Source organism: Drosophila navojoa, chromosome 3 (assembly GCF_054131105.1).
Source record: "Drosophila navojoa isolate 15081-1374.11 chromosome 3, UAZ_NAV_1.0, whole genome shotgun sequence".
In the NCBI taxonomy this organism is placed as follows: domain Eukaryota; kingdom Metazoa; phylum Arthropoda; class Insecta; order Diptera; family Drosophilidae; genus Drosophila; species Drosophila navojoa.
Window position 1 is genome coordinate 29,396,864 of NC_142891.1, and position 15,855 is coordinate 29,412,718.

Below are 15,855 nucleotides of genomic sequence, written 5' to 3' on the forward strand. Positions count from 1 at the left end.
AACGGTCTTAATCGATAATACAATAACAGGATGACTTATCGACACGGACTTACGAAACAAAATTTCAACTCTCTAGCTCTTATATCTGAGATCGACGCGTTCGAACGCACGGATGGACAGGGCTAAACCGACTGAGCTCGTCGCCCTGAACAAGAATATATACACTCATGATGAAAATAATAGGTACACTTCTTAAAATTGAGTTTAGTTTAGCAAAACATTTTTTCTACTGACCCAAACATTAAAATTTTAATGCACGTTTCTGTTTTAGGTATATATAAAAGAAAATAAGTAAATTTGGAAAAAAAAAATTTATTTTTTCAAAAGTTACAAACAAAAAATCAAAAGTGCAGCTTTTGTGCTTGACTGAAATAATAGGTACACTTTACTTTGAAAAGTTGTATTTAAATTTTTGATCTTCAAATCATTAAAAATCTTTTGCTATTATATTGTTGGATTAATATCCTATATATCCTTTTTGATTTTTAATAAATATTTCTATCCGCTTGGACATACTCCTAATTCAAGTTTGGCAGGTCCCAATCGGAATCTCTCTTCAAGTTTCTTGGATGCAATCCTATAACTGGCGTTTGTTATCACATTTTTTCTTTACCATTTGCTTTTTCAATTCACTCCACGAGTTTTCGATTCGATTCAGATCAAGAGAATGACTGGATCAAGCGAGAGTTTCCACTTTATTAACAAAAAACCAAGTTTTTACTCTTTTTAGACGGGTGTTTCGGGCCATTATCGTGCTGAAAATCCCACCGCAGGGGCATGTTTTTCTCAGCATATGTTATTTTTATATTTGCGATAATATCCCTGTAGTCAGCTGTTCTCATATTGCCAGATATTAGAAAAATCGGATATACTCCATACCAAAAGAAGCATCTCCACACCATAATGTTTCCACCGCCATGCTTCACTATTTTTTTTGTTTAGCGAGGATCCAATTTTTTTCCTTTAGGGATTCTTACATGTCTAGAATAATCATTTCTATATAGGCAAATTTTGGTTCCGTCGATAAATAGGATATTACGCCACTTTTTTTGACTTTCAGATCCTTCCCAGGTGATGTGGTCTTTAGCAAAAGTTTTGCATTATCATCAAATTTTTTAATGCGTATTAAAGAACCATTTTTTTGGTGCGACCTGGTAGCTTAGCCATATGTAGTCATCCCCCAATTGAAAAAGCATCAATAATATTATCTATTTCGGATGCATTAACCCTTGAAGATTTGAAAGGGTCAGATTGTGCAATTCTTGTAATGCATCTGTCCAGTTCTGCTGTGGTTTTTGATGAACGTCCACGTGTTTCTTTTTTATTTTGCACCCTTATAGCAAAATTAAGAGATCTGTTCATCAGTTTGGCGATTTCCCGCAAAGATTTGCCACTCCTTATAAGATTTTTAGCAATTCTGCGTTCCTCACTGGAACAATGAATATTCCGACCCATCTACATATGATATTGATTATTTTTTTTTTACTTATAACGTCTCTGTGAAGACTACTTAATATTTTATAACAATAAAAGACGTTTTTCTTTGGTTAAAATTTTTTTCCAGACTGAAGAGATCGAGTGTACCTATTATTTTCAGCAAGCTCTTTTCAATGAATTGTGACTACAAAAAATTTACGGGAAAATACAAAAATTTTTTTGGCATGCATCATATTGCCAGATGGTTTCCTTAAAGTTACCATCAAATTTTTTTCAAAAATATCAAATATTAATTAGTTATGACAGAATCTCTAAAAAAAAATTTGGTGTACCTATTATTTTCATCATGAGTGTATATTTTGTGGGGACTGCCACGCCTTCTTCTGCCAATTACATTCATTTTAACAATACCAAAACCAAAAACCTCATTTACATTCCATCAGCAAAGCATAGCTAAACTCTAATACTATAAAAAATTCAGTTTTTCTCATTTGCCACGGCTCTCCTGGGCCTAGACATCTCATTTTTGACCAGTTCTTAAAGAAAGGTAACGGTCACTTAACTGCTTAGCTCATGCTCTAAAAATATAAAAATTACAGTGTGTTTTTCGATATGTCACGCTCCTACAGAAGCGAAACAATTATTTTTGGCTCATCGATCGATGCAGTTACTAGTAATTAACTATTCAACTTTGAAGCTTCTAGCTATTATACTTTAGGAGATAAAATTTGGCGGTTTGCCACGCCCCGTCATAGCCTTATGGGTAGTCAGCCCGAGTATCATATTTGAGGTCTCTAGCATGCCACGCCTCCAATGATCATAGATATATCCGCCATAGCTCGCGATGGCTGGGGTCGACACGGATCTACATTCAAATTTCAGCTTTCTAGCTCCTCAAGTTATATGATTTCTGGCATATCGAAAAATGCATTTTCAGGTCTGTCATGCCCCTAGTGGGCGAATCGGGAAAATTTTACGACTTTATAAATCGGAGATATACGAGTATGTGTTCCAAATTTCAAGACTCTAGCTTGAATATAGAGAAAATTGGGTTCCTACGGACAGACGGACGGACAAGACGGGCATTGCACAAAACCAATATACTCATACTCATACTGAGTATAAAAACCAATGAGTTAAGTAACTTCATTCCTATCACTGACTCAATGGAATATGGCCAATATTTGAGAATCCTAAATGATAATGTCTTTCTCTATGACGATAGTCATATCGGACAATAATTTTTCCAATAGCACGATAATGTAGGGGTTGGAGGTAAATTACAATGAAAATCTAAATTATATTTAATACTAAAAGTCTACATTTTTAATTTGGAAGCTCTAGCTCTTAAGGTGTAGGACATATATTTAATTGATAATAAAACATCGGGAGTAGTTATCGATTTTTAAAGAAAAACTCGCTATGCGCGTGATTTACGCGGACCTAGGAAAAAACAAGTAAGAAGACTCTAGTCGAGACTGCTCGACTAGGAGATACCCTGAACCCTCCAGTCTGATATTCCAATCACTCTGCACCTTTTTTAGGCACACATACATACACGTATTAAACGTACGTATTAAAACGCGCTCTGCTAACTGCGCAGTAAGCAGCGACCGCGCTTGGGCTGCGCTGCAGTGTGTTCAATATTAAACGAATTTAGTTATTGAATAATTTATTTTCTAGACGTCCAATCTTAATGAAACTTTCAGAACATACTCATAATGTTCAAATGAATGTACATTCCAAAGCACAAGTCTCTACTACTTATACGCCTTGTACAAAGGTGAGGGTGAGAAGTCGAATTTAGGGGTGTGGGGTAAATTTTAACAAAACCCGAATTTATATAAAATACACATGAATCTACATATGAAATTTGGAAGCTTTAGCTCTAAAGGTGTAGGCGCTATAATTAAATAACTAGCTTTCGATAAGGTTTTTAATCGATAATAAAATATCGGGAGTAGTTATCGATTTTTAGTGATAAACTTGATATGCGCGTGATATACACGGACCTAGGAAAAAAAATTTCAAGTCTCTAGCTCTTATATCTTTTGAGATCGACGCGTTCATACATACGGACGGACGGACAGACATACAGACGGACAGGGCCAAATTGACTCAGCTCGTCGCCCTGATCAAGAATATATATACTTTGTGGGGTCTGCCACGCCTCCTTCTGCCTGTTACATACTTTTAACAAAACGATTATACCCTGATTTCCCATTTTCAATGGGATCAGGGTATAAAAATTTCAAGTCCGTATCTCTTATATCTTCTGAGATCGACGCGTTTATACATCGGCGAATCGGGAAAATTAAAATTTCAAATGTCTAGCTCTAATAGCGCCGAAAAAAATTGCCTTCATACGGACAACCGGACGGACAATAAACGAATTTTATTGAATGAGTACACAAATTAATTGATCTATCTATAATGACATCTACGTCAACACACATCGGCTTACTTTGATAAATTTATAGCTTAATTATAGTTTTATTTACATTATGCATTGCTCTTACATTGTTTTCTTAATATCCAACACACTATATAATTAGGGGACAATTAGATCTGAAAGTAATAGAAAAAAATATATAATTAAATAATTACCACTAGCGAAGCACGATTTGCAAATACATATACAGTTTTCTACAGTACAAAAACATTACACTTTTATATAACAGTGGAGTTATGTTGATCTCGTCCGATGACTCAAAACGGTCGATATATATATAATATATATATATAATTTAGCTCGAGGCTTGTGTTCAATCCGAACGACTCCGCGGTTCATCTTCCAGTGATGTCATATTTTCCAGAATCTCATATGCCTGATTTCCCATTTTCAATGGATTCAGGTAAAAACTCACATTTAGTATGGTAAAAATTTCAATATATATAAGAATATATAAGAAATTGAAAACACAGTTAATTAAATATATAAATATTTAAAAACTAAAAAAAAAAAAACAAGTAAGAAAGCTCTAGTCGAGACTGCTCGACTACGAGATCCCCTGAACCCTTTGAGCAACTGATATTTCAATAGTAATTCGCACATAAACACGCACACGCACACACACACACACGCATACAAACAAACACACGCACACACAGGCGATTGCGCTTGGGTTGCGCAGCAGTGTTGGTGATATTATGAGAACTTATTTGTTGAATAATTTAATTTCTCGACGTACGATCGTAATGAAAACAGAATGTAATCATGATGTATAAATGTATGTGTATACCAAAACTCAAGTCTCTAGTATTTGATATACGACTTTTACAGGATATAGGGGCGGAAGGGTAAATTTTAACAAAAACCGAAATTGTATAAAATGCGTCTTAATATATATTTAAAATTCGGGCACTGTAGCTTTAATGATGTAGGAGATATCATTTTTTAACTGACTTTCGATAAGGTTTTTTATCGATAAAAAAATATAGGAATTAGTTATCGTTTTTTAGTGATAAAATCGATATGCGCGCGATATATACAGACATTTTTTAAAAAAAGTTGAAGTCTCTAGCGCTTATATCTTCTGAGATCGACGCGTTCATACATACGGACAGACGGACAGACAGACAGGGCTAAATGGACTCAGCTCGTCGCTCTGATCAAGAATATATATACTTTGTGGGGTCTGTCACGCCTCCTGCCTGTTACATACTTTTAACAAAACCATTATTTTGTTTTTACAGACAAAGTTTAACAAATACATTCGTATTTCGGGGAGTATTACTTGTAGTGAGCACGTTAGAGAACTCAAGTAAAAATTGTATTTTATGTGTAAAAGTGTGCTGAAATGGATCTCATACGTTTGCAGCCAATTATGAGTTTGCCATTTACTCTGATCATGTCGACCAGTTTGATCATTTAAAAGAAAATATAATTTTATCAACCACATTATAAAGTATTTGACAAAGGTCAAGAATTGCTTGCAATGATTTAAAGTGACTTTCAAGGTGCGTTTTGCAGCCGAATATCTTTTGTTTGATGTAAGGATTAGTCCATCGCCATCTATAATGAACAAACACTGATCTATTTAGGGGCCGAGATCCGAATGAAAGGAATACTATGAACTTCAAAATTTGACTTTATGACAGAAAATCGGGACTACTTCAGAAGATACAAACTTTTTGTCGATTTGCCTCACATAAAGTGTTCGAAAATATATCCACTCTATATTTTATATAAGACGATAATATTTCAAATTTGTCACACCAGACTCTTCTAAGGATTGTCAAAAAATATACTGTCTACGCCTACTCGAAAGCCGAAAACTTAAATCGGAAAAAGTGTATCTTTTATAGGTTAAAAGACAGAGACTCATATTTCAGCTTAGAGTTGCAAAGTTCTTACGAAGTCATTGAAAATGAAATGAAGGTATATTGGTTGATTTTATTGCTTCTAAGTTTGTGTATGGCACACACAGATTTTCACATAATTGTTATCGTCTGACTGACTGACTAATCATTATTTCCACAAAAAAATTTTAAAACAAGTAAGAAAGCTCTAGTCGAGACTACTCTACTACTACTACGAAGTAGCCTAAACCCTTCAAAGATTTGATAATTCACGATAATTCCTCACACAAAAAACATAGGAATACAAGCATAAACACGTATTGGGTGCAGTGTGGGCTTACTATGTAAACCTAATTGTTAAATAATTTTTCTTGTTGATGAACTATGGTCTTATATATGCCAAAGCACAAGTCTCAAGTATTTGAAATACGCCTTTAAAAAGGTGAGGGTAAGGGAGTGGATATAAGGGTTGGGGTGAATCATAACAAAAATCGAAATTATATTAAACACATGTTAGTCTACATTTAAAATTTGGAAGCTCTAACTTTAAAGGTGTGGAAGATTTAATTGAATAACTAGCTTAATCGATAATAAAAATATCGGGAATACTTATTTTGAAAGAAACGCGTGATAGTTTTAATCTTCAACATTAAAAAAAAAAAACAAGTAAGAAAGCTCTAGTCGAGACTGCTCGTCTACGAGATCCCCTGAACCCTACAAGCAACTGATATTTCAATAATAATTCGCTCACACACACACACACACACACACACACGCCGATAAACAAACACAAGCACACACACACACGCACATATACAGGCGATTGCGCTTGGGTTGCGCTGCAGTCTTGGCAGTATTATGAGAATTTATTTGTTGATTAATTTAAATTCTAGACTTACGAACTTAATTTAACTTTCTGAACATAATCATATTGTTTAAGTGTATGTATATTCCGAAGCTCAAGTCTCTAGTATTTGAAATACGCCTTTTACAAATACGAGGGTGAGGTGTGTATAAAATGCATCTTAATATACATATTAAATTTGGAGACTCTAACATTAAAGATGTGAGAGATATAATTTTATAACTGATTTTCGATAAGGTTTTTTATCGATAAAAATATCGGAATAAGTTATCGTTTTTTAGTGATAAACTCGATATGCGCGCGATATATACGGACATTTTAAAAAAAGTTGAAGTCTTTAGCTCTTATATCTTCCGAGATAGACGCGTTTATACATACGGACAGACGGACGGGCGGACAGACAGACAAACGGACAGGGCCAAATCGACTCAGCTCGTCGCTCTGATCAAGAATATATATACTTTGTGGGGTCTGCCACGCCTCCGTCTGCCAGTTACATACATTTCAACAAAACCATTATACCCTGATTTCCCATTTTCAATGGGTTCCGGGTATAAAAACAATAACAACAACAAAGATATTCAAATACAAATAATTTTGCACAGGGCTAAAGATTTCAAAATAAGGCAATATTAACTATATCAAACTAACTAACTATCAAAATTAAAGTTTTGAAGGACCCCCATTGGCTTCAATAACCGCTACTAACCGTCTACTCAGGGAATTTATTAGTTTTTTAACATATTCCACCGGCGTCTTCTCCCATTCCTCTAATATATAAGCCTTAGATCTCTTTTGTTTGTTGGACCTCGCTTGGCTGTTCTTTTCTTGAGATGGGCCCACAGATTCTCTATGGGATTAAGGTCGGGGCTTCGTGCACAATTGTAAAGAAGCCAACACACCTTACTGTGTTTGCTTTGTGTTTGGGGTCATTATCTTGGTAAAACCTAAATGTTGGACCATCACTTTAAGTTTTCTGAGAACTATATTGTTCCGCTCAAGGGCTTTCAACGGCTTTCGCAAAACACGGCTGGGTCCATCGTTGTAGTACATCATCTTCGTCTCGTCGCAAAATATGGTTTCACCGCAATATGAATCCACATGTCCCACATGCATCCCGGCGAATGCTAGACGTCTTTTTTCATGATCCGACGACAATGTTTTTTTCTGCTCGACTCGGGATACAGTCCCTTTCCTTTTTAGGCCTCTGCGCACACTTTCGCAGGATACGTCAATACGACATTCCTCCCGCAGCTCCCTAGCAAGCGCTCTGGTCGAAATTGTTGGGTTATCATTAACTTTCCTGGCCAGAATACGCTCTGCCCTATCTGTTAACGATCTCGGGGTCGTCCAGTTCGATTCATTGTTATGTGCGCGGCTTAAAATATTGTAAACAGTCCCCTTCGACATTATAAACATTTTTGCAATCTCCGACACCGATTTCCCCATGGAGTTGCTATAATAAACCAGTTGAATTATGTCAAACGGCAATCGCTTCCCTGGCATTTTTAAATTGTTCAAGATTGTATCGGTTTTAACAAAATGCGAACTTAGCAATAAGAAGAAATAAAGAATAGTATGTGTGCAAACATTTTCGTGTTACTTGAATTTGAATATCTTTGTTGTTATTGTTTTTAAGCTTGGTTTAAAAGTTTTTTTAATTTTTAAAAATGGTTTTTGTAAGACAACAACTTGCAAGACATAACATAAAAAAATTTTTTTGGAATCTCAGACTTAGTATATTTCTTTTAATGTTAAGATGAAAAATATAATTTTTTGCCCATGTAAAAACAATACTGCCAAACTGTATGTATGTACATGTACATACATATGTATGTACATATGTATGTACATACATGTGTACACATTCTTCTGCTATAAAAATATTTAATCTACGCAGTTATTACAACTTATTTAATATGTAAATATAAACAAAATAGTTATATAATAAAAAAAAAAGCGCTGTAGCTAAAATTATAAACGTATACATTTGATTATCATTTAGTTTTTACCCCATTGAAAAAACAAAGCATATACATACATATGTATGTACATATGCACATATGTATATACTATATACACGTGAATTTAATAATTACCTCAAGCTCCAAAGCTTGGCACTTCATATCTCCAGCCTACAAAACTTGTTACGCTTTTTTTAAATACACATTTGCAAATTTTCACAAGCTATTTTAGTATTAAATTTTCTCTTTAATATTGCCTAAAACTAAATGTCTATTGAAAATACACATACATGTTACACATATTCACAATGAACTGACAGCTATTCGATTAAAACTCTATCCTATCGATTATTCTTTTATAAGTAACATCACTGACCAAAGAACATATAGACTAGGCAACAGCACTAACCAGACAAAAAATAGACCGGACACGTAGTAAGAAGTGTTTTGCACACTTTTTTTGAAAAGTACGACCCACACAACTTCGTACTTGCTCGGCTCCTTGCTTTTAGGTTCAGACTACGAAAATATACGAAAGCACTATCATTGCTTCATGCGCTCGACCGATATGGTGGATGGTTGAACAAAAGATCCATCTATGCTCAATGTTTCCCTTGCTCTCTCTCTTTCGATGCTCTTTACTATGTCAAATATGTATATGTATGTATGCATGTGAGCACAAGCAGCAGCTCACGAAAATTGAAATTTTTTTTCGCAGCAAGAACCCGTATCTTTCTTTCTGTGTGAAGAGTATACCGAACTCTTCAAACCCTTTGCCAAGCTCGTACAAAATATTTACTCATAATGAAAATGCTTTCGCGACACAAGACACACCCTCCCTGCTCTTGCCTATGTGATTTCATACATGCGTGCGTGTATGTGCATGTGTGCATCCATGGGAGATGAACATTGCCGTGTGCCTGCCTCAACTTAGAATGATGTGAACGATTTTGGGCTCGATCGAATAGGCGCGCTTTATGTAAGTGGCTGACTAGCTAAAGTGACAAGGACATGTGTTTAGTATAGTGACTGGCGGGTAACTCGCGCTTATATTTAATCACCTGATTTCATTTCAATGAATGAATTTTGTTTTAAAATAATATATCTTATTAAGCTCATTAAGCTAATGGAATGCAATCCCATGCACCTGTTATTATATATACATGCATGCAAGTAAAAAAAAAACTTATAAGCTGTATTGACAAGTGCATTTGTCACTTTAGCTAGTGCAAAGTGGTATCCTGCAGTCTGTCGCTTTAGAATTTTTCCCGCTTTTGTTCTTCAAATAAAGCCAGCTCCTACGAGAAAAAAGCTAAAATGTCAGTTCTGCGAAAGTTACAAGTGTATTCGATAGTATCGATGGTTTTTTCCATCGTTTCGTTTCGAGTGCTGTCTTCATCGATGGATTCCCAGCTCCAGTGGGAAGCTGATATATATCGATAGCTAATTCGTGACTTTTATTGATATTATCGATATGCGTCATTAGAAAAACCGATTTTCAATATATAATTTTTTGAGCATCACTATAATTTGGTAGCTTAATAATTTTCCAGTTTTATTACACATAAGAAAGCGAATCTACTAGTAATGGTAAGATAGAATTATTAAAACTGATTACATTATTGACTTTTCGTTTTTACTTTTAAAACTCATATTTAATAATTTTCACTGCTGTGTGTATTTAAATATTGAGGGAATTAGCAATTATTTAAGTATGGTTTCATTCAAAAGGCCATAACATTCAAATGACCTTATCTTATTTGTGTAAATTTATTAAATATTGTTTAGAGATTGTCATTTATTAACTAACTTATGTATTTATACATACATATGTACATATGTATGTATACGCACTCATGTGAACTTTTGATCAAGTTAAATATATGAATGAAATATCAATTATCTCTAAGCTTATTATTTAAATTTATGTAATAACTATCGCCTGGAGTATTTGAGGTTCATAGATTCATGCTAAGTACTTTTACATGTACATATGTATGTGTATTTACTTAAATAATATTTTATGTTTATACCGATTCGGTACCTTGCGCATGAATACATACATATATGTATGTAAAGTATGTTTCTAAAGTGTTGATAAGAAAATAATGATTACTTTTGACCCTTAGATCCAATAGAACGTCGTCATGTACACACATACATGTACAAACATACATACATTTTGGATCTGTACGCACACACACACATACGCCAATCTTAATCTTACCTTACCTAATCCATAACACGCATCCATAACATATATGTATATATGTATATATATATATATATATATATATATATATATAGCGAATATATATATATATAATATGGAGATTGTTGTCCTTTCTAAGCAACTGAAGGTTTTAATTGCTACGGCTGAATATACATACGTATGTATGAGTATTTAATATTTAAATAACACTTCAGCTGAGTATTTTTTATACCCTGAGCCCATTGAAAATGGGAAATCAGGGTATAATGGTTTTGTTAAAAGTATGTAACAGGCAGAAGGAGGCGTGGCAGACCCCACAAAGTATATATACTCTTGATCAGGGCGACAAGCAGAGTCGATTTGGCCCTGTCCGTCTGTCTGTCCGTCCGTCCGTCCGTATGTATGAACGCGTCGATTTCAGAAGATATAAGAGCTAGAGACTTTTTTTAAAATGTCCGTATATATCACGCGCATATCGAGTTTATCACTAAAAAACGATAACTCATTCCGATACTTTTTTATCGATAAAAAACCTTATCGAAGATCACTTAAAAAATTATATCTCCTACATCTTTTAAGGTATAGTCTCCAAATTGAAAATGTATATTAAGACGCATGTCATACAATTTCGGTTTTTGTTAAAATTTAGCCCCCACCCCTAAATCCACCCCCTCACCCTCATCTTTGTAAAAGTCGTATATCAAATACTAGAGATACACATACATTTTAACATTATGATTACGTTCTGAAAGTTTCATTACGATCGTACGTCTAGAAATTAAATTATTCAACAAATAAGTTCTCATAATATCGCCAACACTGCTGCGCAACCCAAGCGCAATTGGCTGTATATGTATGTGTATGTATGTATGTGAGTGAGTGTGTGCGCGTGTGTTTGTTTGTATGTGTATATGTGTGCGTGTATTTGTGTGTATGCGTGTGCGTGTGCTAATTATTATTGAAATATCAGTTGCTTGTAGGGTTCAGGGGATCTCGTAGTCGAGCAGTCTCGACTAGAGCTTTCTTTCTTGTTTTTAAAATGTTCGTATATACAGCGCGCATATCGAGTTTATCTCCAAAAATCGATGTCATCCCGTTATTTTGTTATCGTATCTAAAAGTTGTCATTGAATTAGAACTCCTACATCTTTAAAAATAGAGTCTCAAAATTTTAAATATATTTTTAGATTTTTATACAACTTCTGTATTTGTTATTTTTGGGGTACCGACTCCAAATTCACCAGACTCCCTAGCGAAGGTCAGGTGCCAATATATGTAGCTAATAGTGAATAACTAGGCTTTTGTTTTAAATGTCAAATATTCAATAGAATATGTCGATCATAAGCTGAAAGTTTCATTAAATGTTTGGCCAATTAACAACCGCACGTTCCACATGCAGCAACAAATTTTTCTATACATGTGTACACATACATTAAAACTTATTCTAGCATATTAGGATTACATTGCGATGAAGTGTTATAATTCTCAGCAGTTAGTTTACTTAAGATTTGCTACGTGCCACACACTTTTAACAAACTTTCCAAATTTTTAGACAAACTTTCCAAATTTTTACGCCGAAAGATGAGAATTACTTCTCACACTATTTACAATTCACAATGCAATCCTAAATCAGATGACTTTGACGAAGCTTAAAATATTACAGACAATTCCCAAAATCAAAAATATTTTGTTTTATCTCTATTGGAATTACCTCTTATGAGGTAACCAAAAAAATTAGCGGACTCGAAAACAAACAAAAAACTGTTTACTAATAAAATCAATAGACTCTTTTACTTCTAAGTTTTTAAAAATTTTTTAATCCGTTGAGAATGTCTTACTTTGAAATTCAATATTTAACAAGTAAAAAAGCTCTAGTCGAGACTGATCGACTACAAGATCCCCTGAACCATTCGAGGAAATGATATTTCAACAATAATTCGCACACACACACTCACACAACGTACAATCGTAATGAAACTTATTATGTTTAAATGTATGTATACACTAGTCTCTAGAATTTGAAATACGTCTTTTACAAAGATGACGGTGAGGGGGTGGATATAGAGGTGGGGGTAAATTTTATCAAAAATCGAAATTGTATAAAATGCATCTTAATATACATTTTAAATTTCGAGACTCTACCTTTAAAGATGTGGGAGATATAATTTTATAACTGATCTTCGATAAGGTCTTTTATCGATAAAAATATAGCGCATATAGTGATAAACTCTATATGCGCGCTATATATTCGGACGTTAAAAAAAAGTTATTGCGTCTAGCGCTTATAATTATATAATTTAATTAATTATAATTGGACATAATAAATCAAAAAATCCTAAAATAATAGTAATTACGAAAAACGAGACTACTTGACCACGAGATTTCCTGAACTTTTAGCGAACTGATATTTTAATAAATCTTCGATCTTTTTCTACTTACAAAAGACACAGCAAATTTACACATGCGTACAAACGAACGATTAAACACGCACAAAATAACACGATTAATCTATATATAGATTAATAACTTTTCTTGTAGACTATCTTCATAGAACTTTCAGAGCGTATTAATACCAATTAAGTAGTTGTATTTGCTGGAGTATAAATCTCTAATATTTTAAATCTGCTTAATGCTAATTTTAGGATAAACAGTTGTAATTTTGATAGGCGCGTGATATACACGGACCTACTTTTAATTATTTGAGTCTGGTGTTTGTACATTGTGGCGTGCTCCCTTCTGTTTATTAAGGGGCCCATCCTCTTGCGAACATTTTAGCCGACCATAATCACTTTTCCCACCAACTGGGCAAACATTGTTCGTCGAACATCATTTTATAAAATTCGAGAGGGAAACATGTCTTGAAAATGTTTCAATGACAGAGTATTGTCTCCGTATGTGTTGGTAGGAAACGATGCATTTCCATTTTCAACAAATTTAATGAAGCCATATAGTCGTCATAGCCTTATTTTGCCAAAAGCATGGCTCATTTTTAAGAGATTCTATAAATTCCTCTAAAAATGCTTTGTTCATTTTGCACGTGTTGATTTGACAAGTAATTTTTTCAAATGATGTTCGTGCGAACATGCCAATCCATTGTCGAACATATTCGCACGAACACGCGTAAAATAGAAACACGGTCGGCGAACAAAATGTTCGTGCGAACATTACCATCCTCATGCAAACATTCGACGAAACCAAAATGTTCGGCGAACATGTTCGCTAGTGGATGGGCCCCTTTACGTACATCTAGCATTTTACCCTGATTTCCCATTTTCAATGAGTTCAGCGTACAAAAACAAATCAATCCTAACACCATTTCATTTTATTAGATTAATGAAGTCGTAAACTTCCTTTATTATGAAGCTTTATTCCAATATGTGTGTCTTTATTTATTATTTACTAATATTTACTTTAATAATTTGTAAATATATTCTTTTTGTAATTTCTAATAGGCTGAACCAATCCGCGTTGTTGTTACTGGAGCGGCTGGTCAAATAGCTTACTCCTTACTTTACATGATCGCCAGGGGAGAAGTTTTTGGCAAGGAACAACCACTAATTTTACATCTGCTTGATATTCCGCCAATGGCTGGAGTGTTAGAAGGCGTCGTGATGGAACTTTCCGATTGTGCATTGCCTTTATTGCGTAAAGTTGTGCCCACAACGGATCCGTTGGAAGGATTTAAAGACGTTTCTGCAGCCTTCCTCGTAGGCGCTATGCCCCGCAAAGAGGGGATGGAACGCAAGGATTTGTTGTCTGCGAACGTTAAGATATTTAAAGTACAAGGCGAAGCTCTCGATAAAGTCGCGAAAAAAGATGTTAAGGTGCTCGTTGTTGGAAACCCAGCAAATACCAATGCCTTAGTGTGCGCCAACTACGCACCATCTATTCCACGCGAGAACTTCTCGGCTATGACACGCCTTGATCAAAATCGAGCCGCAGCACAGATCGCTTCTAAATTCGGTGTGCCGATTTCTAACGTAAGCAATTTAATTATTTGGGGAAATCATTCCTCGACGCAATACCCAGATGCTAGCCATGGAAAAATACTTATTGATAATGAATGGAAAAATATTGTTGATGCTGTTGAAGATAATGGGTATTTGGAAGGTCCATTTGTAGAAACTGTTCAAAAACGAGGCGCAGCAGTTATAGGCGCACGGAAAATGTCGTCAGCCATGTCAGCAGCAAAGGCTGCATGCGACCATATGCATGATTGGTGGAATGGCACTGCTCCAGGCAAATTTGTTTCCATGGGTGTGTTTTCCGATGGCAGTTATGGCTCGCCAAAAGACGTAGTGTTCTCGTTTCCAGTTGAGATTAAGAACAAGCAATGGAAAATAGTTGAAAACCTAGGTATCAGTACTTTTGGTAGATCCAAACTAGATTTGACTGGTAAGGAATTGGAAGAAGAAAAAAAGGAAGCAATGTCCGTGTTGGATTCGAATTGACTAGCCGGCGCAAGGGACTCAAAGCTGTAAGCATCATCGGCATCAATTTCACAATTTTGAGGTTATCGCAATGGACAACCATATATTTTTTTGCGCTTATGCATTTATAAAATGTTTGTAAATAATATGAATCAAAAATATATTTTCTTGAGTAAAATTATTTTTATAATTTGTATTGTCTTCCTAAAGGTTTATACATTTTTGATCGAGATGAGAGATGAGTCGACTTTATTTTATTTTAGAGGCTTGAGCTTTGGAATGTACCATGAGTTTGATAACGTTCTTAGAGTTTCATAAAGATAATCTAACTACAAGAGAAATTGTTCAAAAAATGAAATGCAGAATAATTAGAGCTTGCAGCCACTAACCAGGCAACACATACTGCTCAGTTATCAGAGTGCGTGCTTATACGTACGTGTGGATGCATGTGTATGTACTTGTGCGTAAAAGGAGTGCAGAATTATTAGAATATCAGCTTGGAGGGTTCAGCAGTCTCGACTACTTGGTATAACCTGAACTAGATGTGGGCACGGACCGACTTTTTTGCACCCGGCCTGATCCGGATCAGAAGCTCAAAATGTTATCCGTACCCGAAAGCAAAAATAATTTCATTGGAGTCATATAT

At 34.8% G+C, this 15,855-nt stretch overlaps 2 protein-coding genes and 1 long non-coding RNA gene across 4 annotated transcripts in view; 2 read left to right on the plus strand and 1 right to left on the minus strand.

The window, feature by feature from the left end:
* Nucleotides 1–8,916, minus strand: part of Ufd4 (ubiquitin fusion-degradation 4-like) — a 29,203-nt gene extending 20,287 nt beyond the window's left edge. The window contains exons 1-2 of one of the 2 annotated variants that reach the window (XM_089257585.1): nt 8,704–8,916; nt 3,957–4,005 (exon numbers count right to left, since the gene is read on the minus strand). Coding sequence is in view for 1 of the 2 variants with exons in the window: in XM_089257584.1 (XP_089113710.1) it covers nt 8,704–8,730 (27 nt within the window). In the remaining variant the exon portion in view is untranslated. The remainder of the gene's footprint in view (nt 1–3,956; nt 4,006–8,703) is intronic. The other variant, XM_089257584.1, reaches the window with a different exon arrangement.
* LOC149091975 (uncharacterized) overlaps nt 6,677–15,855 on the plus strand; it is a 33,899-nt gene continuing 24,720 nt past the window's right edge. The window contains exon 1 of the long non-coding RNA XR_016196443.1: nt 6,677–6,746. This is a non-coding gene — a long non-coding RNA (uncharacterized LOC149091975). The remainder of the gene's footprint in view (nt 6,747–15,855) is intronic.
* On the plus strand, nt 10,018–15,374 carry Mdh1 (malate dehydrogenase 1). The gene is made up of 2 exons (XM_089257690.1): nt 10,018–10,158; nt 14,232–15,374. Exons 1-2 carry the CDS (start codon nt 10,156–10,158, stop codon nt 15,228–15,230), a joined length of 1,002 nt encoding a protein of 333 aa, XP_089113816.1. The 5' UTR covers nt 10,018–10,155; the 3' UTR covers nt 15,231–15,374.